Source organism: Carassius gibelio, chromosome B5 (genome assembly GCF_023724105.1).
Source record: "Carassius gibelio isolate Cgi1373 ecotype wild population from Czech Republic chromosome B5, carGib1.2-hapl.c, whole genome shotgun sequence".
NCBI lineage: Eukaryota > Metazoa > Chordata > Actinopteri > Cypriniformes > Cyprinidae > Carassius > Carassius gibelio.
In genome coordinates this window covers 38266953-38293952 of record NC_068400.1, presented here as the reverse complement: position 1 = coordinate 38293952, position 27000 = coordinate 38266953, and the positions used below count along the sequence as shown (strand labels likewise).

The 27000-nt window shown below is 37.4% G+C and overlaps 4 protein-coding genes across 11 annotated transcripts; 2 read left to right on the top strand and 2 right to left on the bottom strand.

Moving 5' to 3' along the window:
* The first annotated feature begins 1173 nt into the window (after window positions 1-1173).
* Window positions 1174-8447, top strand: tp53 (tumor protein p53). Of its 3 annotated transcripts, none has more exons than XM_052556065.1 (11): window positions 1174-1352; window positions 2031-2099; window positions 2316-2361; window positions 2441-2614; window positions 5723-5906; window positions 6020-6132; window positions 6275-6384; window positions 6478-6617; window positions 6726-6823; window positions 7046-7149; window positions 7581-8447. In XM_052556065.1, exons 2-11 carry the CDS (start codon window positions 2053-2055, stop codon window positions 7675-7677), a joined length of 1113 nt encoding a protein of 370 aa, XP_052412025.1. In that variant the 5' UTR covers window positions 1174-1352; window positions 2031-2052; the 3' UTR covers window positions 7678-8447. The 3 variants fall into 3 exon arrangements, with proteins under 3 accessions (XP_052412025.1, XP_052412024.1, XP_052412026.1); XM_052556064.1 differs by having other exon boundaries at window positions 2438-2614; XM_052556066.1 differs by lacking the exons at window positions 1174-1352; window positions 2031-2099; window positions 2316-2361; window positions 2441-2614 and adding an exon at window positions 4024-4193.
* On the bottom strand, window positions 8324-13284 carry si:ch211-114c12.5 (zinc-binding protein A33). The gene is made up of 10 exons (XM_052556063.1): window positions 12264-13284; window positions 12038-12162; window positions 11818-11898; window positions 10981-11097; window positions 10755-10886; window positions 10513-10641; window positions 10241-10292; window positions 10109-10135; window positions 10006-10032; window positions 8324-9913 (listed from the first exon to the last, which is right to left on the bottom strand). The coding sequence occupies exons 1-10, from the start codon at window positions 12286-12288 to the stop codon at window positions 9354-9356; spliced, it is 1275 nt and encodes a 424-aa protein (XP_052412023.1). The 5' UTR covers window positions 12289-13284; the 3' UTR covers window positions 8324-9353.
* Window positions 13285-13573: 289 nt separating this feature from the next.
* Window positions 13574-20439, bottom strand: LOC127957496 (macrophage-capping protein). 4 transcript variants are annotated; one of them, XM_052556054.1, is made up of 9 exons: window positions 20187-20439; window positions 15603-15799; window positions 15271-15425; window positions 14942-15103; window positions 14668-14817; window positions 14483-14569; window positions 14174-14306; window positions 13973-14064; window positions 13574-13889 (listed from the first exon to the last, which is right to left on the bottom strand). In XM_052556054.1, the coding sequence occupies exons 2-9, from the start codon at window positions 15793-15795 to the stop codon at window positions 13824-13826; spliced, it is 1038 nt and encodes a 345-aa protein (XP_052412014.1). In that variant the 5' UTR covers window positions 15796-15799; window positions 20187-20439; the 3' UTR covers window positions 13574-13823. The 4 variants fall into 4 exon arrangements, with proteins under 4 accessions (XP_052412014.1, XP_052412017.1, XP_052412016.1 ...); XM_052556057.1 differs by having other exon boundaries at window positions 15603-15796; window positions 20187-20358; XM_052556056.1 differs by lacking the exon at window positions 20187-20439 and adding an exon at window positions 17282-17443 and having other exon boundaries at window positions 15603-15796.
* Window positions 20375-26983, top strand: LOC127957494 (serine/arginine repetitive matrix protein 1-like). 3 transcript variants are annotated; one of them, XM_052556051.1, is made up of 10 exons: window positions 20375-20496; window positions 21701-21761; window positions 21848-22510; window positions 22867-23499; window positions 25422-25552; window positions 25662-25755; window positions 25840-25888; window positions 26029-26103; window positions 26238-26390; window positions 26483-26983. In XM_052556051.1, the coding sequence occupies exons 2-9, from the start codon at window positions 21721-21723 to the stop codon at window positions 26379-26381; spliced, it is 1830 nt and encodes a 609-aa protein (XP_052412011.1). In that variant the 5' UTR covers window positions 20375-20496; window positions 21701-21720; the 3' UTR covers window positions 26382-26390; window positions 26483-26983. The 3 variants fall into 3 exon arrangements, with proteins under 3 accessions (XP_052412011.1, XP_052412010.1, XP_052412012.1); XM_052556050.1 differs by having other exon boundaries at window positions 20476-20728; XM_052556052.1 differs by having other exon boundaries at window positions 20489-20728; window positions 21705-21761.
* Window positions 26984-27000: the final 17 nt, after the last annotated feature.

Below are 27000 nucleotides of genomic sequence, written 5' to 3'. Positions count from 1 at the left end.
TATATATACACACATATATATATATAAAAATCTCTCATAATGAATTAATCATAATATCAAATTAAGTGATTTGCATTGTGACTGATTTGTCATTGTTATCTCCGAGAACAACAGAGATGCACAAGTGTAATTAGTACTTTCATATGGGAGCATAGAGTTTAGATTGTAAACCAAACTAACTTGTTTCTGATGGTTGTATTTCTTCTGGTGTGTTCTTAAATCACAAAATGCAAAAGAGAGAATGGTGTTAATGTTGACTCACCGGTTGCTGGATCACAGTTTCTGTTGTAGACCAAAAACTGCCTCTAAGCTCCATTAATTTTCTAATGTGTGTACAAGCATTCCTTCCTCGTAAATGCATGCATACTGCAGAATGTAAATTAAAGGGTTGAATATCATAAATGTGAGTGACGTATAACAGCAAATAATAACATTTCTGAAATGTTATTCATCATAACACCACTTTCAGTCTGAGTGATGAATCGATCATGAAAGACCTCATCTTCTATTATTTAAGTGATGTGGGGACTCAACTGACTGGTCACAGGTTTCATGCATGATTTTATAAATCACAGAAATACTGTGTCTGTGAATTGGGTAAACAGTTATTTTGTAAGGCCTCTGGAGCTAATTATTTGGTGACATTTCTTCAGTCACACACAACATATGTATACAAAAATTAGTAAATCTAGGTTAATCCCTGGATTTTTATAGTTTTAAATAAATAAATTTATAGTTTTGATTTGAGGTTTACCATACCATATAATGGAGATGAGCTCATTCGTTTTTCTAACCTAATAAAATCAATGGTCCTTCTGTCTCTGTATTTTCAATCTCAAACTTCTTTTTTATTTGCATATGCATTGATAGATACGCTTTGCAAAATACGTCCCGTCGTGTAATCCAGTATTAAATAGAATAAAAAAATATATATCTTTTGTATTCGGAACGCGATCTGAATGCAACGCACTGTAATAAAAACGAACTGACAACTTCCTCGTTACGCAGATTTCGCGCCTTTTGTAAAATTATGCGCGGTTTTTGGTAACATTTAGATCATTTTAAATTTCAAAATGCGAACGAAATGACCAGTCATCTATTAAAAAATCGTTATTTTCTCTCTCTTGTTTTCATTTAATTCATTCAGGTCAGTCAGGTGATGCTGACGTCAGCAGACTCCTCCTGTGGGGAAATCCCCTGAAAGACCACGCGTGGATTTTGGTTTAGATTTTTAAGAGGCCTGTTTTTAACGTTTTGTTGTTTTGGACCTTGCGTGAGTAACTCGGAACTCATCACCGCAAGACTCTTACGAGAGTACCGTGAAAACCGTTTGGAGAGAGGAGGTCGGCGAAGTAAGTGCTGATTCGTTATCCGTGTGTACACATTTTTAACAATAAGTGTTTTATTCGAAACTAATTATTGCAATAAACTCGGAATTTAGAATACAGTATTACTTTGTGCGTGCAGATATTGTTATTTTAACGAGCTGACGTCGATGCAATAAAAGCTGATTAAAAAAAATCGACTAAAACTAATGAATTAACAACAGCGGAAACTCAGAGGCCCAACGGCGCTTTAAACGTTATCGCAACGTCAGTCATGAATCCGGTTCGCTAGTTAGCAGTAGAAGATGTTAAAATAGGTTTTTTAATGCAACACGTTGTTTCGTTGTGTCTTTTTAAGGAATATGCCTTTGATGTCTGAATGTTGTTGTTTTTTTCCACTTTATCGGTAAAGTTAGCTACAAATTAGCTAGCGTTGATTAGCTGTGTTTTCGAAACTTGGCTCATAGAAGAGCGCTTATATGAATGTTTCCGTTTAGCTGTCACTTGATTTAAACCTGTCCTTAAAACCTTTCGCTAATATTTACGTGATTTGGTTGTTTAATAAAAAATTTATCGCACTTCGTAAAGAAACAACGTCGACGACTGAACCGTTTTTTTTTATATATATATCCAACGAGGAGTTGTATTTTCTTTACATTTTCTCCCAGTGCTGAGCTGACTGAAAGTTTTGTGTTATATCTGTAGTTTTGCGAATCTAAAACAAGCCATGGCCGAAAGTCAAGAGTTTGCCGACCTGTGGGAGAAAAACCTCATGTAAGTTTGCAACAGAGACCCGGTCATATCTTCAGTTTTATGTGGGTGCAGGCCTTATTATGTAAGGTTTCTGTAACAATTTTATGGTTATTTATTTTGGGTTGGTCAAGATCTATTGAACTTGTCATTGTGCATCAGTACTCTATGTATACTGTGTGTGCTTTATTAGTTTAAGGTTAAACTAATTCTAACTCTCTCTCCCAATTTGTGTCCCAGTTCCACTCCAGAAGCTGGCACTTGCTGGGAATTGATCAATGATGAGGTATTGTTAAATAAGCCTGTACATACCCTCCGGTATACATACTTGTTTTTCAGTGCTGGACTCTTATGTGTTTCAGCAGTATCTTCCAAGCTCCTTCGACCCAAATATTTTTGATAACGTGTTGACTGAACAGCCTCAGCCCTCCACCTCCCCTCCAACCGCCTCTGTTCCAGTTGCCACTGATTATCCCGGGGAGCATGGCTTCAAACTGGGGTTCCCGCAATCTGGCACGGCCAAATCTGTGACCTGCACTGTGAGTTAAAAATACACACATGCATCCATGCATACAGTACTCATCTTGCATAAAATGTGGCATTTTAGTGTACTCGATCACCCATATAATTCCTCCAATCTTATAATACTATACACTAGCATCCTAAATAAATGAGAAATCATTTTGGTAGTTTCAGATTATTGCTATTGGTTGTTCATATTCTGTTTGGAGATAAAACGGTTTCTTGTGAGAGTAGATCAGTGTTAGTGGTAATATCTAGTTAAAAGTTAGTCACAGTTAGTAGTGAACTCCCATTATTATGTAGATGTTAGATTAAAATATTCACGTAGATGCATTTGTACCTGAGGTCATGTGGAGACTCCTTGTCCTTTCTGGTGAGCGCTGGATCGGAATGTTGCCAGGATACCGGCAGACTTAAATCGTTCTTCATCACCTCCTTCGTTCCTGTCCAAAATAATACTTCAGAATTCCCATCTTTTGTGTATTCGCTACTCTGGTGTAGAGAGCTTCTGTGGTCATACAGCTTGTCAATCTAACATCTGGAGTGGGTAAAATAAGAAATTGATTTTAGCAGTTTCTTATTGCATTATCTGAAGACATGAATGGGCATGTTCTCCTGTAGAGCGCCAAAAACATCTCCGGTAGCGATGGGGTTAAAAAGGAAAAAAAAAGTGCTGCCCCACAGCCTCCCACCCCTCACCAAGTCTTTTTTTTTCTATCTCTCTTTCATCTGTTGTACTTTTTTCAGATCCTAATTTTTTAGCAAGGCTATTTCCTTTTTATTTGTTGATGCCACACAACCCTACAGAAGCAGTTTGAAGAATGGATAGAAGCAAATCAGTTTGGAGAGGGTCCAGAGAGAAAAGGCTGTGCATTTACACTTGTGCGTGTTTAGTAGATTATTTTATCCAGAGAGACTTAGAAAAATAATTACATAGCCAATAACAGTCATTGTGTACAATGTCAGGAATATTAGAAAGCTACATTTTGAGAAAAAGCTATAGCTTCTGTAGATTATCTGTGTATTTTAGTAAATATAGTTTAATACACACTTTAGTGTGCAGTATGCAGAAAGAGGTGTTGCTCTAAGATGGCTGCTTGGCAGAAGATAAGATGACTACATTCGTTGTCAAAGAAGCTTTCACCTACTCCTCAGTGTACACTACCAATTACATTAGTAATGACTCGTACATCTAGCTTTGTCAGTCTCTATTGTGTTTAGCCATCTAACATTATTCATTCTGACAGTATTTATATTTTACTTAGTCTTGTAATCTGTGAAATCTTTAATGTTAGTTTTTACCTTTTAATTTTTTGAGCAGCAGTGTTTTATTAGTAAGCTGTATCTGGAGTTTGAACATGTCTGAACTTGTCCTCATAGAGCAGTGGGGGAGGGAGGGAGGGGCGAGGGGAGTGTCAGTTCTGCAGAAAACAGCAGTCTACAAGACTCTGAGCAGGGACGCTTGGCATCCAAAAATTTCCTGTAAAACAGTTTTAGAAAAGAGAGTAGAATTTTAGGCTGTTGTAGTGCAAGATAGTCAAGCTGGTGTGTTTCAGATCCTGTGAGAAACTACACCGACTGCACATGATCTGGATGGTAAGAGGACAATACGATTTCAAAAGCTCAAATGTTGAATGTGATAAATGATAGAATATGTACTATTTTAAATCTAATCAGTTTAATATTAGATGTCTGAACTTAACTAACAAGATCTGTGAGCTTTTGTAGTAAAGACTGAGACTTACTTAAAACTTACAAATCATTCTGTCTTTCTGTTTAATGTACTAGGTTAGATAAAATATTTTATCCTAAGTATTTTTTTCTGGAATGAGACAAATTTATATTAAAAGTGTTAATTTAACATTTTACAAATACATATTTTCAAGATTAGGGTGTTTATTGTAAAGTGCTGTGAATTTGCCTCACCTGTAGTAGTGGTGTTTTAAAGGAGATAAATTTATTTGTTATTGTTGGCACTCTGTCAGTCCATTAAAACCTCTCTTAAAGATGTTCACTTTAAAGCACCAAAATTAGTTAAAGTAGCTGAACTCACTGATCAATTAGTGTTCAATTGTTGGACTGCTAGTTGATCATCTTATGCCATCGTTTATATCAGTTAGCATTCTCAATAATAAATGATATGAACGTTCTGTTGACTTGTGTGATTATTGCTAAAACTAACTGCTGTGCTGTGAAGTTAGGGCTGGGCGATATAGCTAAAAAATGTATCAATGATATATTTCATATCCTTCAGTTATTAATATTGTTTTTTTTTTAAATAATCTTTTATAAAACAGAGCTGTGTGTGTATATGTTTTATATGCAGATTAAATGTGTCTTAAGGAAACTTTTGTCTTGTCTCCTGAGGCCACAGGAGGGCGCAATGAGCAAAATAATGCAGCACATTTAAATTATCAACAAGAAAATAAATGTTTATAAAAAAAAAAAAAAAAACTGCATTACATTAAATTAACTCATATAAATCAAATATAATTTGTTAAATTGCATATACAATTTTGAACAAAACGGCATAATTTATGCATTGCTTAATACAAAGAGCCGAATCACCCATCAAGCAGATTGCATTTAAAAATGAGACGCAGTGAAAAGGTATGAACAAATTTGCAACGTGTTTTCTAAAAGCTTATTTATTTATTAAACTTTATTTAACATTATTTAACTTTGCAAGGCTAATATTACATCTCGTGTGAGATGCGAGTGCAGCAGTCTCATTTGTCCGTCTCAAAATGTGCTGAATATGCATTTTGTGTGAATGGCATTTCTATTTTCGCCTAATCAAGATCTTCTCACAATGAGCTTCTATATTTCTCTAATATTTTGAATGAATAACGAAGCAGTGGCGCATCTTGTGGGCTAGAGTAGACTTACAAAACATCCTTATCACAGGCAGGCACAGCACTCATTTCAGCATGTGTTTGTGTGTGCTGTCTGCATCGCTCATAGCACGTGCCTATATCGTGCACTTTATCGAACATTTTTTATATTGTTATCGAATACAGCATACCATTAATAAATATCGATACCGTTTTATCGCCCAGGCCTATGTGACATAAAAGTGTGACTCGTTTATGAGTTTAAAGCACATTTTCTGTCTCTGATTTCAGTACTCCTCTGATCTGAATAAGCTTTTTTGCCAATTGGCGAAAACTTGTCCAGTTCAGATGATGGTGGATGTTGCCCCTCCCCAGGGCTCAGTGGTCAGAGCAACAGCAATTTATAAGAAGTCCGAACACGTGGCTGAGGTGGTCCGTCGATGTCCCCACCATGAGAGAACCCCAGATGGTGATGGTATAGACATGCTCTTTCTCATCCAATCTTACACTGTTGTACAGGAAAACACTAGCTATACTGGTGCAAGTTCCACTAAAATCAATTAACACGCCTGTTTACTCCCTCCTCAGGATTGGCTCCTGCTGCTCACCTGATTCGAGTGGAAGGAAACTCTCGTGCTCTTTACAGGGAGGATGAAGTCAACTTGAGGCACAGTGTGGTGGTTCCCTACGAAGCTCCTCAAGTCAGTCTCAGTATTTTGATCTATAATAAGCAAGAGTAAATTAATACATTTGCAATTATATTCTTTTTAATTTGTTTTTCTGTTGTAAGTTTTCGTCATTGTAATGTCACACTTTCCTGGGCTGCTTTCTTTTTTTTTTCAGCTGGGAGCGGAGTTCACAACAGTGTTATTTAACTTTATGTGCAATAGCAGTTGCATGGGAGGGATGAATCGCCGGCCCATCCTCACAATCATCACGCTGGAGACTCATGAGTGAGTCGTCCATCTTTGATTCCTCTGTTAGTGAATTGTATTCCAATGTGGATACCAACGATCATAAAATCTGCTTTTACTCTCGTCTTGCAGTGGTCAGTTGCTGGGCCGAGGGTCTTTTGAGGTGCGTGTGTGCGCGTGCCCAGGCAGAGACCGAAAAACTGAGGAGAGCAACTTCAGAAAAGACCAGGAGACCAAAACCTCGGGAAAGACCCCCTCTTCAAATAAACGTAGTAAGTTTGTATGTTTATGAAATAAATTCAATTTTATTCCACATACATTGCTGAATAAAAGCATTAATTTCTTTAAAATGTCATATTAATTTGAAACTGATCTGCCAGGTTTGACGAAAGAGTCAACTTCATCTGTGCCTCGACCTGAGGGCAGTAAAAAGGCCAAACTGAGTGGGAGCAGTGATGAAGAGATGTATAACCTGCAGGTGATCATGCACCTTCCTGTGGTTTTTATTTTATTTTTTTAATCATCCTCCTGTGATTTTCATGGTAGTTGGTTGGATTGAGGGGTAAATTCCACTGTGTGAAAGGAGTTAGTGTACTAATATAGCTTGTGCTTTTCAAATGCAAATTTGGTTGGCTAAGACCTTTAACAAAGTGTAGTTTGTGTTTGTATGACTTTTAATATTAGCCTCCTCTTCATACAGGTGAGGGGTAAAGAAAGGTATGAAATACTGAAGATGATTAATGACAGTTTGGAATTGAGTGACGTGGTGCCTCCATCTGAAATTGACAGATACCGGCAGAAAATGTAAGTGATGCTTACACGCTGCACAAAGATCTTTTTTTCCAGGGCTGTCACTAACAAATATTTTGGTAATTGGTCATTTATTCTGAGAATGAGTTGAGTAATCAGGTCATTTTTCTTTTTGTAATAAAAATGGATCTAAGTGGACTTAAAATACATGTAATATTAAGAATACTTGATTCAAATAAAATATCAAAAAGAAGTAACCATTTGCTTCCTTTGCATAAAAGTAATAAAATGCATAGCCTAATGGAATAGAACAATATAATCAAATCTTATGTACATTATGTATTATATCAAATGCCTGCAGAGGGAGTCAACACTGACGGCTGCTTTTAATACTTTACAGATCCAAATGATCCTTGTTTTTATATTGACTAAAACAACATTATTGTTATTTTAATTTAATTTATAACTGATTTTTGTTTTTGCAGACTCGCCAAGGGTAAGAAGGAGAAGGATGGCCAAACACCTGAGCCCAAAAGAGGCAAAAAGCTATTGGTTAAAGATGAAAAAAGTGATTCTGATTAGGATGGCGGGATGCTGGGATGTCTTTTTTTTCTTTCTTTCTTTTTTCCCTTTGTTTGAACAAAACAGTTTTTCATAGGGAGCACTTGGTGATTTTGCAGATCCATGATCCCTCAGTCCTGTATGTCATGTGTTATCTTGTTCATTCCACTAGGACCTTTGTAAGTCAGCTGATTCAGAAGTGGTCTATATGAATGAGGCTAGTGATGGCCGGGTGCTGTAGGTATGTGGTGCTTTATCAGCACTGGAGCCATCAGTTTGCAGACCCGATAAATGAATGTCCAGCACTGAGGTTTAACCGTGTGTGGGATTATTCCTGCTGTAGGTCAGTGCAGGTCACTCTCCTTCCAACACGTAGTGATAAGTTTGCATGACCACTTTTTTTCATAAAAATATATTAATGCCAGTATTTTGTAAACTGTAAACTTTTTTAAGAAAAGACTATTTCTGAGTAGATAAAACCAGCATAAATGGTTATAAGCCAAATTACTGTAATAAAAATAACACACACAAAAAAAATTATACTTTGTTTTTGGAATCCTTCTTATTAGGTTAATTTCCGTTCATATTTGTATGCAAATTAAATTGTCAAGAACTGTGTTTGAGTCCGTCCTGGTAATCTTGATCATAGTATTCTGCTTGATGTATATTTTTATGCTTTTTTTTTTTTTTTACTGTATACACAATTATCTTTCATACATGTATTCGCTCATGCATTTATTTGTAGCTTTTATATACATTCTTTATAAAAAAAAAATCTCTCAGATTTAAAAGTCTCCATTTCTTTTCTGGTTGCAGCATTAATGCACCATAACATATTTACAGCATAATGGCATAGTAAAGTTAGCATAGTAAATGATTTTAAATAATAAAGATGAGCTACGAAAAATTGCATCTAAGATTAATAATAAAATTATTACATTGTATTAACCTAAAAAACATTGCTCTGTTTGTTACAACTATCAATTTGGAGCTGGTAAATAATCACAGTGTGCTTGTATAGTACTTTTCTGAATCTCTTAAAGTATTGACTGTTGGCACTCTAGGAAGCAAAGTTTCCAAAACCATCCTGGATGCATAATACCCTAAATTTATTAGAATGGTTTCAAACACCACCCAAGTGTACACACTTTTTCCACAGTAGATGGTGCTATATTAAGCAAATGTGCATTTTTGTTATCAATCATGGGATAGAATAAAAATTTTAATGGATTATACATAGATGGGTTTTTTTTTTTAACATACTCCATTATACTCCTAGGCCTTTTTGATTTGGATAAAATGGAGCATTTCTTTCACAATGCCTACCTAACAAAAAATGATTTTAAGAATATTGATTTATCAAATTGTTGGTAGTCACAAGGACTAATTGACCTGTGCATTGTGGGCACAGCATTTAAATTTCAGAAAACTTTGCACACATTGACACCAGAATGGTCTGAGGATATGCCAAATTTCATAATTTTCCATTAAAGGGAACTCATGAAAATCCTCAGAGTTGTGCAAATGTACTGAAGTTTAAATTTACAACCAAAACACAGTATCCACAGGATCTCATCCTTTAGATATGATGATTGTAATCATTTTATCCACTTTTCCAATCTGCTCTTGAGCCCGAAGCACTAAAAGGGCAGCTTGTTGGTCCTCATCATTAGTCCCCTATTAAAACATTTGCCAAGTTAAAAGAATTGTAAACTTTCATGAGAAGACACCTCTGGAGTGACTTCTGTGGAGGACAGTGTGATAAGTGTGCGTCCATCCAGTGGTGCGAAAAGCGGGTACAACGTTTCACGGAAATTTGCAATGAATGTAAAGATATGTGAGCGTGTCTCTACTTTATAGAAAGACACCTGTCCTTCTTCATAGTCCAGGTACACTCCCAGCTTTTTGGGCACAAGTGACAGAGGTAGCTCGGTTTCTGGCTTGGTGCATGCATAAAACTGCCGTGTGCTTCTCCATATTGTCCAGAAGCCCTCAGAGGGGTTCATGGGACACCGGCCGTTCCTTCTGGAGGATGCAGTGGTCACTCCAATACGCCAGTAGCCATTGTTGGCAATATCAATTTCCCAATAGTACCGACTGGAAGTGAGCCCTTCCCAGCCCAGGACACACGGCCAGCTGTCGAAGCGCTGGGTACTGTAGGACACTTCAGTTTCATTCAGAGCTTCCTGTACCTTTCTCTTGTCATCAGAGAGCTGCAGCCATGGGTGGCTTGTCATAGGGTCCAGTGTGATGTCCACTAAACAGGTGCAAAGGTAAAATTTGCAAGCTTTCTTAAGCCAAAAGGAATTTCATTGACAGATGAATTATAAACAGCTGTATCAGAGATACCTGAAGCACTGCGGATCCATCTCCATACTATAGAAAACAGTATTAACATTATAACATTTTACTTAAACTGTCCATTGAACAAGATAAATGCAGAAATCAGTACCTGAATTTGGAATGTACTTTGGTGTCTCTGTCAAAACAAATGGAATTGTACAGTATGAAAACGAATGGCAAAATTGTTTATAATCATTTAAACTATCACTTTTAATAAAAAATTAAAAGGTGAAAGTTTTACCTGTTTTCCAGGTACGCTGTTTGCTGAGGAGCCATAGCTGTGGAACAACACCCTAAAAAAACATTGTAATACATACACATAAATATACTGATTATATTACTAAATTACATTATTATATATTGTAATGTAGAACATATACAGTATGAGATAATGTTACATCTCTAATTTGTAACTGTTAATAAGAAGAGGTTTAGCTGAATAGGCCTATATTGATCGTTTTTTTTTTTTTATTATTATTTTATGTTTATTGAACTCTTCTCATAAACTTGTACCTGGCTGTCCTGTTTCAGTAGAGACCAAGTAATGAATTCCAAAAAAGGCAACAGAGTCAAGATTTTCCTCTTCTTCAGTTCCAGCTGCTTCAGAAAACGGGCTAAATCTTGCCTCATCACACCACAGCGCTGTACACAGGGAATGTTTTTTTTTATATATATATACATGTATATGCATAATATACTGTATACAGATTTGACACATTATTACACACTGGGTTCAAACCCACTATCCTCCTCACCTCGGACACAGTCTGTAGCTCTGTAGCCCATTCCATGATCTTCTGCTCCATATGCATGGCAGAATCAACCTTGTTCTCTTTCTGCTCCCAAGATGCATCTCTTTGTTGTCGCCATGTGCCCTCACTAAACAACTATAGGAGGGAGAATATAAACAGATAAAATCTTTTTCTTAATGAAAACAATGCATGATGTTTAAACATAAGTGTCTTATATCCATGAACTCACATCATCAACTTTCTTGAGCTCCTGTGCCCACTTAAGGATGAGTTTGCGGCATTGCTCCAGACTATGTGGCTCTGCATGCACACTGATATTTGGGCCTTCGTCTGCACTGGAGCGAGGCTAAAACACACACACACACACACTGTCAGTTATTACTGAAATGTTTTAGATGTTGTGTGTAGACAAACACACACCCATTACTGTGTGGAAGCAGTGATGTCTCGCTAAAGTTGGGGCTGACTGATCGGCCACGAGTTCACAAGATGGATCTCCAACTTAAGGCAGAATTCCAGATGTTATTTCCAAGTAAGTGATGGGAAAAAAATCAAAATTTCGAGTTGTCTGGAATGCAGCATAATTCTGCTGTGGTTTTATTGGAAACTTAAATAGACAAAGGATCTGGCAATATTGTGTTTAAAATGTAAGTTACCTACTATTAACTACTTATTTATTGAACCTATAAAATCCTGATAGCACAAGAACATCACGGAGACGTCTATTTGTCATCTGCAAGATGTATTTTTCAGTGTTTGCTCATCTGCAATAGGCTTCGTCTATTAAACGTTTCCTGTCGGGTGTCAAAAAGACGTATATTAGATGTCTTTAAGATGTATATGATTTAGAATGTATGTAAAACTGGCATAAAGTCTTCTTTCGGATGCTTGTACACAGCAGATGCTTTACAGATCAAGAGATCTTTAAAAGACGTACGTGTGCTGTCCGGTAATTTCACATTCGCGTACAGTTGGTCGGAACATCAGCAAGCCTGTGATTATGTCCAGCCTCTTGCCTATAAAGGCAGTGATATTTGAAGATATTGTAAAAAGCATTACATATTACCCTGCAGACATGTTCCACCTCCTGTTTCCACTGAGTGATAAATGTAATGCATTCCTGCAGGCTGCGTAGATCCTTCAAGTCCTGGATAACAACAGAAAGGTGATATATTAATTAGGAAAAATGAACTTCAAAACAGTACAGAAAAGGAAGTTCTATAGGAAGTATCTATCTATCTATCTATCTATATATATATCTATATATATATCTATCTATCTATTACATTTTGTTTAGAACTATGAGTGCTCTTGCTAGGAACTGAGCTGTGAGCCTGAAGATCTTCATCAGGAAGATTCCAGCGTACAGCTCCGATAGTGTTACTCGCACCAGCTTCAGGCGCCTCGTAATCTGTGACAAAAACAAACATCTATAATATCTAGGTTAGTTTTTAAACATTCAAACACAGTTTAAATTGTTATTATACTAAAATCATAGTCTCTAAAACTTACTATTGCCCTTCAGAATACTCTTCATATTGGCTGGTTTGAAAACACTTTTCTATTGCGGGAGCAATCCAGCTCAGAGATGTGTGTTGCACGCGGACGGAAGCAGAGCACAAGGAGCCAGATACTCTCCTGCAGTATCATGTCATCTGTGTGGACTACACAATGAACTTTGTCTTCTCAATCCACCCTAGCCACTGACACGATATCTCACCTATCATTTTGTGTAAACTTATGTTAACTGAGAGGAGAACAGTGATAAGGGCACTGGCATCACAAGCTTATGTAATCAGTTTATGTGGGCTGAAAAGGTATTGTAAGGTGTGAAGTCAAAATAATTTATATGAAACAGATAACATACAAACATGACTGTGTTTGGTTTAAATTTGAGCAAACTGACTTATAAATAGTTTCTGATCTACTTTAAAACTAAAATGTAAATAAAACTGAATCAATATCTCTGTCAAAATTATTACATTCAAACTAAGCCAAGACCAGAAATGAATTATGTGAAACTGTTCATATCCTGTATAGGAAATTGCAGTTTCATTGAACGAATGACGTAAAACTGATAAAAATACATGCTGAAACAGCAACAGTAAAACAACATCAAACAACTGCCACAGCAACAGACATGATGACTGTTTATTGCTCATCATCATAATATTGCTCATTTTTCTCACCACACCTGGATGACTGTCATTTCAAGATACCTGCAAATATTGTTTAAAAATTAAATTGAACTCATTTAGTTCAGATCAGCTGGATCTATTTCCTAAAACATTTCATACATGTAATATAAATCTACTCGGTGAGAACTGTTATGAAATAGTCATGAGAGTTTAATATGTTCATTGATTCTTTAATGAGTCCATAATGCCTTAATCTTTTTGTAGACATAATGGGAAAATATAATGGAAGAATGTTTGGATAAGAAAGTAATTGGGCCATATTTTACTTTAGCTTTTATTAGTTAAGTCCTTGGTTGGTGGATGTAAATATATATATATATATATATATATATATATATATATATATATATATATATATATATATATATATATATATATATATATATATATATATATATATATATATATATATATATCTATCTACGGTTCATCCTTTATCTTATAAAAGATGATCACACTGAAGGTTATGAATGTATACTCCTAGTCGTTACATAAGCAACTTTTTGTCCTTATATTTTGTCCTTATATTGGTCTAATGAGGCTCAATATACAATATAGCAAAGGTTAACAGACATCATGTCATTGCATAAGTATTTGAACACCTCAAATTAACAGACCACTGGGTTGTATATAGGTACTTTATATTAATGCAAAGCATTATACATGTGACAGAATCAACAATTATATTTATTAAATGGGCAATTCCTGAATAAAAATGCCACCCATCCCAGTTTTCACAAAACCTGGGATCAAACAAGCATGTTTTGGCTAATAGCAAAGAGTTGCAACAGATAAGCTAAACTAGTATGCTTTGTGATTATACAAAATGAGTACCGCTTTCTACATACAGTACATCCTATATGTTGGTGTGTGTTTATCTCCAGCTCTTGAAGAACTGTTTGAAGAGGACAGATTCACGGCCCTGAGGGAGAATTTCCACCTGAGGTCACAAAGAACTTTGTTAAAAGAGCGGACAGTTCTGCACAGAAATAAAATGTAATCATGAGCTGCGTGTTGCTGTACCTGCGTTCTCATCCTGGGATAGTTCATTTCTGTAATAAACTCATCTGCCACCTTCAGGGCAATTGTCTTCACGTCCGCATTGGCTCCATTACCTGTGTATTAAAGAAGAAAGTCATTACACAAAAATAAATAAATAATAATAATTAGTTTGATTAATACACACACACACACACACACACTTGAACAAATATACACAATCACCTTTCCAAATGTAAATCTTCCCACTAGATCCATTGTCCAGGATGAAGCAGCCATTTTTCTCCAGCAGCTCTTGACTGAAAGGGCCTTTGTCACATAGTTTTGTCAAGATCATTTGGTCAGTCGTATTAGACACCTGAGAGAGAGAATTACAATAATGACTATTATTTTACCTATGACATACTTCCAACTGGTTTTGTTTGATTTGATTTTCAGATAGACAAACAGTTCGATTAACCAAAAAAAAAAAAAAAGTTAGATTTGCCTTTTTTTGATACCTGCAAAATACACTGTAAAGGAAAGAGAGCTGACCTTGTAAAGGGAAGCAGAATTAGTGATGTCTGCATCAGCATCTTCCTCTGTTGAGCCGTCCTTCAGAGCTGGTATTGGACCAAGTGCCTTTTAAGCAAAACAATTAATAATTTTATATTATATAATACATTTTTATTATCCAAAATTAAAATGAATTTCTTCTTATGTGGTCTGGTATTTGTCACCTGAACCATCTCCAGTGGTTCCTCTCCCTCGGTCACATCAATGATTTGAGCTTTCCCATTCCTTTCAGTGTCTCTGATCAGCATTGCTATCTCACGCACCTTCTGACGCTCAAACATATTGGCTTTGGAACCTCTCCATGTGACTATAGTCTGAACATAAACATGTGCATTTGCATGAAAACACCAACTAAATGACAGGCCATGTTTATCCAACTAAAATACCATAGCAGCACAATGACAGGCATTACAAAAATAACTTTTTTGACATGCACACCTCTCCAAGGTCCAGTATAAAACAGTCGCCCTTGTTGAAGCTCCCCCAGCTAAGCTCCACCTCTCTTGCACGGATGTTTTTCTTTCCTTTGACTTGGTAGAGATGTGTAACAGGGCCAATCCTGGTCCTGGCGTTCTTAAACCCAGAATCCACCCCACCCTCCTGAGACAGATAGAGAAACTAGCAATTCCATCATTCCATAGAGGCACATACTTTGCACAAACACAAAATTCTGGGGTCTTTAAATGTGATGCACACTTGTAGAATACGGTTTTAAATTATTTTTACTGATTTGTTGTTTTTGTTCTACTGCGGTCCCTTTCTCTCACCTTGTAGCTGACTCCTTTAGGGAAGAGTCCCATGAACTCAGGTGACTCGTATCCTTGCACCTGTCGGTGTTGTACTGGCTCTCCTCCCAAGAAGCTGTCCAGTTGAGTGGCAAGCATGGCACAAGCACCCTGCTCATCCCGGGATGATTTCTCACCTTGACCAGGGAAGGAAAGCCAACAGTAAGAGAAAATGCTAAATCTACAGGAACCTTAACTTAATCTGCCAAAAATATTTGAACAGTGCATGTTTTAACAATGCTGTATATAAGCAGCATCAGATGCATTTTTTGTCATTCTACATTTATATGCACGCATAAACAGATGCTACACACCCATCCACATGTGTAGGTCACTTCCGTCCTTTCCACGGTTGCCGAGCACAATATATGAATCCCCATTGTAGAAGATTCCCCTTTGTGATGGTTCGAGGAGCACGGCCTTCATCTTCTCAACCCTCCAGACATACAGCCCTGGCTCACGCACTTCATGGGTAAACTGGCTCTGTGCTGTCCGCAGATTAAGCATCCTGCTGAGGGTGGAAAGCAAGATTACAGAGTGTGCATTCACGTAAAGGTCGGGGGCTGCGTTATGAGAAAGGCAACGAGGGAAGGTGAGGTAAGAAAAGGGGGAATGAAGCGAGGAGAAAGCAAGAGTGGATGAGAGAGAGGGAGAGAGAGAGAAAGAAGAGAGCCTATGTACAAGGAAGAACAGAAACAGGGAAAGCAAGGGGATAAAGAAGTAAATATGAAGTATTATAGTGAAATATGATGGATATTGTAGAAGCAATGCAATCCAAACAGAGAACTGTGGCATGTTTAAATTAAGGACGAATGAAAGGATAGAGACAGAAAGTGATAAGAATGGGGAAGGAGAAAATGGGAATCAGGAAACAGAACACTGAAATATGGGAAGTGACGGGAGAGATAGAGCAGCGGACAGTGATGGAATCAGCCTGAACTAGATAGTAGAGGCCAGTACCCTGAAGGTCAGGGGTCAGATATGGAAGCACAGCATGGGATTGCATGCTCCATTAGACATGCATAATGGGAAGGCCAGTGGGAGGTGAGAGCAGAGAGATCAAATATAATAGAGCTGTAAAACGAGATGCAATTGTGCCACACAAATAATTCATAAGACCAACTGTTGTGCAGCCATACAAGACACATGGCTTACATACACCCATCCACGCTCACCAAAGACAGACCGACAGATCAACAGAGCAAGTTCTCCCCTAATCACTGCATTTATGGTGATTACTTAATCCATTTAGCGGTCAGATGTGAGGTCACAAACAGAAATGAACCACAGGAGAGTGATGCAGCATCCTTTGACTGGTTTCACATGATCGATGTGAAAATATCTGAATGTTTACACTATTTCGACATCATACATCTTTAGAATGAGATGACATCTGTTTCCTCTTGAATGATTATGATTGTACATTTGTGTCATGTTGGAGCAGATGGTAAAGCAGTCGAATGCTCACTTAGACACCACCTTTTTTCACTTCCCTATAACTGTCAAATTAAGTATGAATAGTAACACACAGTATGATGAAATTTCAACCAAACTCTTTTTTTTTTCAACTAGTACCATTTTTCAGTCCTTAGCTGGGTTGTGTTCCACTTAGAACTGAACTGAAAATTATTTTAAAATTCAGTTCAGTTCTTAAATTTAAAGCAAACACAACACAGAATTGGGATTCCAATTTGAATTTAAGGAATTTGAATAAATATTCTGATTACGGTAAAATAAGTTTAACATTGTCATATGATACTATACTGACGTCAAGTATAATGATTAAAGTATTAAAAAGAAATTAATCTTTTTTTCTTTTGTAAAAGTAATAAAAGTAGTAATATTCAAAAAAATAAATAATAATAATAAGTAAGATTTAAAAAAAAGAGTTAAAAATCTAACTATATAGAATTATTATATATATAGCCTGATTTTAACTTGTATTTTGAAGAGACACAACAACATAAAAATGTAATATCTGTCAATTTCTTACCTTAATGCAATGGTCTTTGTTGAGGTCAGTCCAGCTCCTGACAGTTCTTAAATGTAACTGCTGACTGAACAATCAGCTTTGCTGCATATACAGTTGACTGACTTACTTCACAACTTCCTGCCATTTCCCCCTCAGTAACTTACAAAGGCCAGGCACATATATTGAGGCATTGACTATGTGGAGCTCTTGGTTAGAAGACAAAAGCTTGTTAACCAAATGATTAGCCGCAGGGAAATTCTGATCATCAGCATCTCACATCTGTTGCAAACACACTGTATGCAAACACACTCTTTTTGACTACACAAGCAACACATCATTTAACTGATCCCATTCTGGTGTCATTTATATTTACGGAAAGAGTGAGAAATAAAGGGCAAGAGTAATGAAAAGTCAAAAGACAAAGTCAAAAGGACAATGTCTGAAAATGTAACCCAATGAACTGAAGCTTGTTCTATTTTTATCAATAACTTTTTTATGGATCACCTCATGTACAAATGTCATGTGAGCGGTTACATACAAAAAAAACAAAAAAAAACAAACCCATGCTTAGGATTCATATCTGAGATCTGTCAGTGTAACATATGGCAATGCGAAGTGAGGACAAAAGTAGGATTTCTCATTTATAATGGAGGTAGTTTCCATCATTACTCATTATTGTCTATTGGATGGAAGTACACTGAGGTTTTTGTAGTGAGAGTTTTGACAGGTCTATTTTTACTAACAAAAGCATAACAACTGTTAACTGCCTAAGCAAAAATTGTGTCTGTGTTTATGACATTTACTGTAAGGCATTTACTGGGTGTGTAAGACAGAGAGTGAAAGAACTGTCAGAAGTCATTAGTTTAGGCTAGACTATTTCATATCTCATTAATAGAATATATATTTAACACACACAAATACATACATACACATATATATATATACATACACACACACATACATACATATATATATATATATATATATATATATATATATATATATATATATATATATATATATATATATAATGGCTGGTAAGCGTTTACAATTTTTCATCTAATTAATTTGGAGAAATTACTCCCAATAGATAATTTAAAGTAATTGTTGTGTAAAGCATCAAACAGGCATTACAAAAAGTAGGTTCAGCAAGAAATATTTTGTTTGATAAAATGTATTACATATACCCTACTCTTTTGGACCATTTGAGTAAATTATGACAGAATTGTAATTTTTGGTTGGGTGAACTATAACTTTAATAATTTATTTTCTTAATTGTATTATTATTACTATGAAAATATGAAATTTCTTTAATGAAATGATACTCTGAATAATAAACTAAAACTGCCAGTAGGTGGTGGTAATGTCTTAATGATTAAGTTATCGAGTCATTTATTCATATATTTGATTCGTTTAAATGGCTGATTCATATGGAAGAATATGCGTAGCAATATTTAATTTGGAATGTAATATGCAAAATGACAATTCAATATGTAAAATGGCAATGCATTTCTGTATTTACATTTTCCAATACATTTGTGCAACGTTTGGTGCAAAATGAAAATTACATTAAAAAATTACATTATTTTGCCATTTCATACTCTAGTTTTTATATGTAAAATGAATACTAATTTTAACGCTTTATAAGTTGCAAAATTCAATTGAAAAGGCACAGAAATTATTAGATATGTGTAGCATGTTCAAGCAAAAACTGTGGCTAAATTTGAATTCAAATGCCATTTTTCTTAATTTCATTTATACTCAGAGTCAAGACACTTACGACTGGATTTTCATTCAGTGTCCCACAATGAATGTAGCAAAATCACTGCCTGAACAGGGCGGGGCTTGCAGAAGGTCAAGAGACTCAAGAGGATTCAAGTGAGAGTCTTGTCCACGTTCTCTATGATGTTCTTTCACTTGAATCCTCTTGAAGAGTATATCTTTTACACATATACACACATTTTTTAGGGCTGCACGATTAATCTAAATTAAGGCGATAAATCGCGAGAAGCTGCGACTGACTGACAGTAAATCTCCATCCGAAGGACAGAGGGCGCTCTCGCGCTGAAACTCAAAATAGGGCTTGCAGAAGAAATCGACGATTAAATTGCTTTCATAAATTAAACGTGACTAATAAACACACGACTATGACAATATATGGTTTATCGCCATTTGTCATATTTTACTATTCTAAAGTATATAATAATGTAACACTAATAAACAGCTTTTATCACAGCTTAGATTACTATGAAATATGTTGCATGCTTTATTCTGTGCAAGAAGCCACACCATCTCACAGAAAGAGTCACTTCAAACACTCGACTGACGTTTTGATTTGAGTTTGGACTAAAAACGTTATTAAATGTGGTATTTTCAAATTGCTTTCAGGTGGAGCAGCATTTACTACACATGCATAGTTCACTGATAAGCTACACAAACAGCTTTCATAATCACAGAAGCATTTCTTCAATTTCATAACGGATCTGTGAAGCAAATGTGGCTCCACCTAAAATCAGGTGATGGAGATTTACTACTAATCACAGAACCGGCTTTACTAACAAGATACTGCATGACAATCACATTTGATTCGATTAATCCCTTATACACACACACAGACAGATATGGATTTGCTAATTAATGACCTTTTGGGATGTTCAAAAGATTGGATGCCGGAACTTTCAGAAAACTCAGTTTCATTTTAAATATCTTAATTTGTGTTTTGAATATTAACAAAAGTTATACATGCTTGAAATGACATGAAAATTTGTGAATTATGAATTTTTTCTTATTTGGTGAACTTAACTTTTAAATTAATGCAGTATACAAGGATCAAGAGAGATATATGAATTTCATTTTCACTCACTAAATTAATTTAACATCATTCAGGTATCTTATAACAGTACATCTTTATACCACATATACTTACCACAGTCTGTGTAGGCAAATAATGACTTCTAGGCCTAGGACAAGTGGAATGTGGGCATATGATATTATTTTAATGAAGTAACTTATTTTATATATTGGTCTGGGATAACAAAGAGAAAATACTTCTTTCTTATATGAAAAACTGGTTTCGCTTGAAAATTGTCTCTCTTTTATATGTCACAGGGGTTTCGGTCTTGAGCAGTGAGTGACATGTATGATCAGTGATGCCTTTTAACAACGTGGGGCAGCCAGTTCCTGTCTCGACGTGCACGCGCCCCCTCTGGTGACGTCACCACGGCTGCAGCTGTTCGGTTCGTCTGAATGTAATTTCACAGACAACACGTATTTTTCGACGGAACGACTTTGATGTAACTACGAAAGTGACGGGTTTTTGTTCAATTGAAAGCATATACGGTTCATCCTCGGTCAGATGTGGAACTTCGTATAACGGAAGACGACTGTTAGCTAACGTTAGCTGTCACGGGCTAAGTGTTTGCTGATGAACTAGATTTGGGTGTCTGTTTTCGTATCGGACAACCTTGGGTATGTCAAAACAAAACAACTCACCCGGTCAACTTTTTCGAAATTAAACGCACATATATTTAAACATTAGCAAAATTGGTAACTAATACTGTTACATGATGTTCTTTAGACTGTAACGTTATTTAAAAATAGTTTTCGCTTTGCTGTAGTTTAGCATTGACGGCGAAAGCGGAAGACTCTGTTTGTCTTGATGTGTTTTTGTATTCAACTTAATATTGCACCTGTTGTTTAAAAACTTTAGTTGTATATTACGCGTGTAATATTATTAATGAAACGTGTTATGATGTTTGTTTCGAATTACTCTTCTGAATGTGAAACTCAAGGCCTTGTCGGCCCTCAATCACGCGTTCGTGTGACTTTAGGCCAGGAATGTGACGTCGTCGTAATTTCTTTAATTTCCACATAATTAAAAGAAGGGCGATCTTGTATTTCGGGACGAATGTGAAACAAACAAAACCTTGCATTTTGAGTGTTCATTTGAATTATTTTGTCCCTGGAACACGACTGACAGGTCAAAGTATCGTGAGATTAAAACGCATTCTGTGGGTTTATATCAATTCCTTGTAATTTGGGGTGTGATCTCGAAATAAGTTTGAACAATTTTAACAAAACACATAAAAAATAGGCCCTTGGATAAGAGTATAGCATGTAATTTTTTTTATCATTATTCAAGAGTGGCGTGAATGCTGAAAAGGATCACTTGGCTTTTATTTTCTATATATATATATATATATATATATATATATATATATATATATATATATATATATATATATATATATATATATATTAGGCAAAGAACAATTCCAGACGTAATTGGCATTGCACTGGAAGTCTTACTTTTACTTTCAGATTTTAGAAGTTTCGAAGTATTTCTTTCGACTTTCCTTTTTATTTTGCTGTTTTTAGGTCAGTCCTGTTCTGTCATTATTGTGGAAGAGTAACACTTCATGTGTTTTTTTTTCACTTAAGATAGGTTTAAAAGCGGAAAAATGGTGAGACAACACTCAGGATCTCCTCGTTCTAAACACAGGTAGTACAATGCTGCGTATATATAATAATTCTGATGTGTCTGCATAATGACCAGTGGCTCAAAATTTACATTTGTTTTTAATACAGGCCATTCTCAGACAACTACAGCAGCATAAATCATGAAGGGAGATTTGGCCCCCCTTCAAGAAGCCAGAGAGGTTTTAGAGGACCTCCTGGAAAAGCCCCACCAAGTTGGAGAGATAACAACAGAAATGGACCCCAGCCATACCCCAAGAGGCCCTCGCTCATGGGTGAACGCAGAGAGCGGCCACATGGACCGTGGATGCAGCACAAGGATAACTTCCATCCATATCCCAGCTTACAGGATTCACAGCGGGGCCGCAGGAGGCCTTCTCCTCCCCGCTCAAGCCGCCCTCCCCCATTCCAGCACAGGCAGTCCCCACATAGTCCTATACATGGGCCACCAAGCCACAGAGCACCACTTTTCCATGAAAACCACCCTGGCCACACATCTCCATCTCGCCATTTCCACGGCCCTCCAACAGACAGGCGGATTCCTTCCCCACATAGTTCTTTCAGGGGTCCACAGCGACGCCAAAGCCCTCAGGAGCATGACAGGAGCTGGTGCCCCACTCCTCGGGAGAGGCCCTTTGGCCGACCTGCACTTGGCAGGCACCACTGGAATCGCCCAGGAGGATACCCTCACCCTCCCAGTGGGGATTCGAGGCTTTCTGGCCCACCTCAAAGAAAACCAAGAGAGTTTCATGGAAGGAATTCATATCCAGAGAGGTACAAGAATCAAGCTGTGCAGGCTGGGTAAAGTAAGAATACAGTTATATGTTAGAATGCAAAGTCCAGCACACTGCAGGGTGGTGAGCGTAAATCCCAGCTTCCTTCAGCTTTCTGTCAGTGTAAAGTACCGCAGGATCTAATGATAAAGCCCCTAAAGTGAAACTGGAGAAAATGTAAAACCATTTGAGGCTATTTCCCCTTAAAGTTATACTGGCACAGAAGTGGTATGGCATTCAGCAGCCTGGGGCTGGATCTAAATTGATAGAAGTTAAGAGCCTCCACAAGAGCTTTCTCAAGCAGCACAAACTGGCATTATAACAAACATGTTTGTATTCTTTGTAATGGATATGTAGGTGGTCTGCAGAGAGAGATCAGCGTGGGCCGCATGGAGAGCTTGGGAGGGAGTCCAGGCACCCCAGCATGGATTGGGCACATGGAGGACGGGGAAGTCCACATACTCATCCCCCTTACAGATCGCCGGCAAGAAGACCAGGCCCACCCCCATCTGGATCATCATTCAGACCATATCCTCCTTTTCGTCCTCAGGAAAGGCCCTTTGGACGGCCAATGAAGAGGAAGAGTGAAGAATTCAGACGGCCACCGTCATCAAGCGATATGGAGCATGGGCCACCAAAGCGCTTCCGCAGGGAGTTGTCAGTGAGACCTCTTCCTCCCAGGGGCTTCCGAGGTCGTGGTTTGTCCCTTCAAGATAAGAGTCGACTGATAAAGGCGCAGAAGTTTAGAGCAGAGTCAGTGGCCCGGTTCAAACTGCCTCCTCCAAGGCCAAGAATCTCGGAAAGAGTCCAGAAGCCCAAGCCTGCACCAAAGAATGCCAAAGATTCCCCAGGAGTCCCACCACGCAAGTTATCACTCAAAAAGATGCCATCATCCAGAGAGTCATCCCCCAACACAGACTCCAAGACTGCAGAACCTGAGAGGGACTCCGAAACAAAGGTGGCATCCCATCGCTCTGTGAGCGCACACAGGTATGGTATCACCCCTCATACTGTGGCAATGGGCGCGTGAGGTTTACAAGGTCAAGCTACCTGTTTTTCAAAGGCACAACTTTCATCAAAGGGGTGTCACCTTGTCAGATGAGATGGATGAGGAGAGAAAAAAGAAAATCATGCCTGTTTTCCTCCTCATTTTTGACAACAGTATGATGTTAATCCTTGTCAAGGGAATGTGATAAGAGATAAGTCTGAGCAAGTGCTTTTTCAAAGTTTCGCAGTCCTTCTCGTTCCAAAAGTCAAATGCCATTTGTTCCACAATGCTGCATCAAGATTGCCTCTGACCCAGAAGAGATGTTTAAAATGTCTTCCAGGGAGGGAAATGCTTTTTGAGCCTGAATCTTAATTGTTTGCAGAAGGACGCTCTGCCTTATTATGCAACTGACCGTGGTAACGATGAGCAAAATTCAGTCTGTCACTGCTACATCATACGGACATAGGATAGGATGTCTTGGAAAATGGAAATGTGAATGGATTTTATAGAGAATGAGAAGAATTCCATTTCTGCAGTTACAACGTTTAGACCCTGTCATTGGTTTGTTCCCTTTGATTGGTTGGATGAAGAAACCACAACTCTGGGGCTGTACTCAATTTTCAACTTAAAACCAATTTGCTTGCAAGAAGAGAAAGAACTACCATTTCTAGATAGAATACTGTAAGACTTGGTCAGCATCGGATTAGATGACCATGATCAGAAGAATAAAACTTCATCACCAATAACCACAGGAATGCCTTGAAGCTGCAACCCAAGCTCCCAACAACAGGCCTCATCATGTGATAACTGCTGTGAGAGAGGAGACACATGCATTTTTTTCAGTGGTCGATTAGAGACATCAACAAAATGGACATTCTTTTTTGTCACATCCCTCTTTTGTCATCATGTGGGTGGTATTAATGAAAGATTTAGGCTCTTAAATTTATCCTTGGCATTGCAGCATTGACAACAAGCAGGGATCATGTTATCTTACAACCAAACCATTGGCTGAAATGGCAGGAAGTTGAAGTTGTGCTGAAGATGAGACCTGATCCAGTTTTGCCTAATGAAACATTTGCCAAAATAAGCATAAATGTATAGTCAATCTCAATAGAAGTTCTGCAACTGAAGAACTATCCAAGCCATTTTATATCCCAAATGCCTACCAGTTGTGTGAAGATTGATATGATACACGAGTTTGGAGGTTCTGCAGTTTATTCAAGGAGAAGTGGCCAAAAATTTCCAGAGAAATCAGTCTCGTTTTGTGAAGATCCTGTCTGGATATCTCAATGGCATCGCATAATCCAGAGCTGCAAACCAATGTTTATACCATGAAATGCGTGTTCCAGTGTGAAGCGTTTGCAGGCCCCCAACACATCTAATCAAGTAAGAAAGAATAGGTCGGGAGGAATGTGTCTGGCTTGTCAAGTCTGGATAAAAAGGAAGTGCCAGAATGCCTGTCTGTTCCCTTTTTGGCGAGTAAAATGATTCCTACACGGCGTTCTTCAGTCTACTCATTCAGTCTGCCTATATCAGTTATTCACGTTAGCAAAAGGAAGGCTGCTAAAGGCCAAGGTGAATCAGGGAAAGTTAATCTACCAATTCAAACTGAAGCATGACGATGATGGGCTTGCTTTGCTGTAAGTACCCATGTAGTAATCCATCATTGGTCCTTCTGCATTTGCAACAATACAATTGGGTTCTTGAGGACCGTGAATGTTTGAGTAATTTAGTTTGAAGTGCAACATTTCTCTCCTCTGATCCCGAGGCACAAGCTTATTCCACTTTGAAACCAGATAACATTGTGCATGCCTTCTGCTTTATCTAAATGCTTGACATTTAGAATTTATTCCCAGATGTTCTATATTAAGTTCCCAGATGTTGTGCATGACTTGTTCAAATGCCTCGTTGACTTTCTTTTCAGCCCTTCACCGATAGACCGACGACTTTCACGTGATCTTGTTGTGGTTTCCCATTGGGAGGCGGGGCACAAACCCAGCACTAGCCCTAAGAACAATACACCCTGGAGGAATAAGGCACCCAAGAGCAAATCTGGTAAAAGTCAGAATGATTTGCAAGTAATTTATTCTGTAGCAGCATGCTAGTATCATGTAACATTCTTAACTTTTTTTTTTTTTTGTTCTTAATTTTCTTGATCTTCCAGAGGAATCAGAATCTCATGGAAATGTAACATTGAATGAACGCTTCACCAAGCTACAAAGTCCTGTTAGATCTCCACAGGAAAAGAAAGAAAGAACGTAAGTGAGGAACTGTTTTTTTTTTTTTTGTTCTGTTACAGCTGCTAAATCTTAGCTGAATGCAACCCTTCACCATTTTTGTAGGTCTTCTGTAAGTCCAGAAAAAACCATGAGGAAGCCTGGATCATTTCAGGTAATTAAGGTCTTAATATGTGACCGTTTTACTTATCAGATTTAGACGTAAAGGCATGTTTTGTGTTATAGAACATTTTGTAGTGTGTTAGTCATTTTTGTTATAGTGATTTGTAGTGAAACAAGTTTCTATAAACACAGAGGCCAAATTTCCGGCCAACTGCTGGAGTGAAGGGGGGGTCAGCCCCTGATGGAGTTCCTAGGAAACCATTGATGGTAAGCAATTCTTAAGCTGTGCAGTTATACACAATTATTATTTAACTGTCTAGTCAGGCTTAATTTGTAGTAGGCTTAATTTGGTTTGTTGTTTCCATGCACATTTAATAAAAAAAATTTAATTGTCCTCTAAGGGCTCTTTAATTCCAAGACCACCCTTCAGTCAGAAGCCTGTCTTTAAGAAGAGTCAAAGTATCATGTCAAAGTACAAGAACCTTCAAACGTTGCGGCATAAAGTGCCTCATCAGCGTCAAGCCACTAGCTATCGCCGGTGGTAACCCAAAATGGTGAGTCTAGTTTCATGCACCTTAATAATACGTAACTTAATTTTTGTAGAATGTTCAGTTGCTATTACTCATTAATACTACTTTTTTTGTAGATTGCACATGCTGAAGCAAGTCGTCCACTGCAGAGCCTCTCTACAGGGCTCCTTTACCCTCTCACCTTCTCTCATCTCCTGTTGGACAACAGTTTGAACTAATCTCTGTTTAAAAAAGTTTATTTTTTTTCTCTCTTGTGTGCTTTAGATATTAAGGTTCAAATTGTGTGCGATTGTCTTTTTAGACTTTCAAAACAGAGATTAGAGTTAGATTTTTGTATATACCTTTAACCAGTAAGAAAGCTCTCTGTTTGCCAGAATTTTGGTTTGAATTTGGTTTTGGTTAGAATTTATTTTTGGTTGTGGTTATGTTTATATATTTGTGTCTGGATAGCTGCTTTTTGAAAGTGACTGTTAAAAGACTCCTATCACGTGAATCGATCTTTGTAGAATGAGTAGCTTTCATTTGATGAGCTTGGTTGAGCTCCATGTGTTGATAAAACACACATGTACATTCTTTGTAATCAGACACTTTGAATAAAACTGGAATTGTCAGATGTTTTCCGTTGTGTGAAATC

Bases quoted from the DNA above. Each gene is read 5' to 3' on its own strand.
- si:ch211-114c12.5 (XM_052556063.1), bottom strand. From the start codon at position 12,288: ATGAAGAGTATTCTGAAGGGCAATA. The intron at 10,293-10,512 runs GTACAAGTTTAT...ATGTTTTTTTAG, and splicing joins TACTGAAACAGGACAGCCAG to GGTGTTGTTCCACAGCTATG. The intron at 10,033-10,108 runs GTACTGATTTCT...TGTTTTCTATAG, and splicing joins AAAGTACATTCCAAATTCAG to TATGGAGATGGATCCGCAGT.
- LOC127957494 (XM_052556051.1), top strand. From the start codon at position 21,721: ATGGTGAGACAACACTCAGGATCTCCTCGTTCTAAACACAG. The intron at 25,756-25,839 runs GTAAGTGAGGAA...CCATTTTTGTAG, and splicing joins CAGGAAAAGAAAGAAAGAAC to GTCTTCTGTAAGTCCAGAAA. The intron at 26,104-26,237 runs GTAAGCAATTCT...TTGTCCTCTAAG, and splicing joins TTCCTAGGAAACCATTGATG to GGCTCTTTAATTCCAAGACC.
- tp53 (XM_052556064.1), top strand. From the start codon at position 2,053: ATGGCCGAAAGTCAAGAGTTTGCCGACCTGTGGGAGAAAAACCTCAT. The intron at 2,362-2,437 runs GTATTGTTAAAT...TATGTGTTTCAG, and splicing joins GGGAATTGATCAATGATGAG to CAGTATCTTCCAAGCTCCTT. The intron at 6,618-6,725 runs GTAAGTTTGTAT...CTGATCTGCCAG, and splicing joins CCCCTCTTCAAATAAACGTA to GTTTGACGAAAGAGTCAACT.
- LOC127957496 (XM_052556054.1), bottom strand. From the start codon at position 15,795: ATGCTTAATCTGCGGACAGCACAGAGCCAGTTTACCCATGAAGTGCGT. The intron at 15,104-15,270 runs GTGAGAGAAAGG...TATCTGTCTCAG, and splicing joins CTAAAGGAGTCAGCTACAAG to GAGGGTGGGGTGGATTCTGG. The intron at 14,570-14,667 runs GTGACAAATACC...TTTGCTTAAAAG, and splicing joins AACCACTGGAGATGGTTCAG to GCACTTGGTCCAATACCAGC.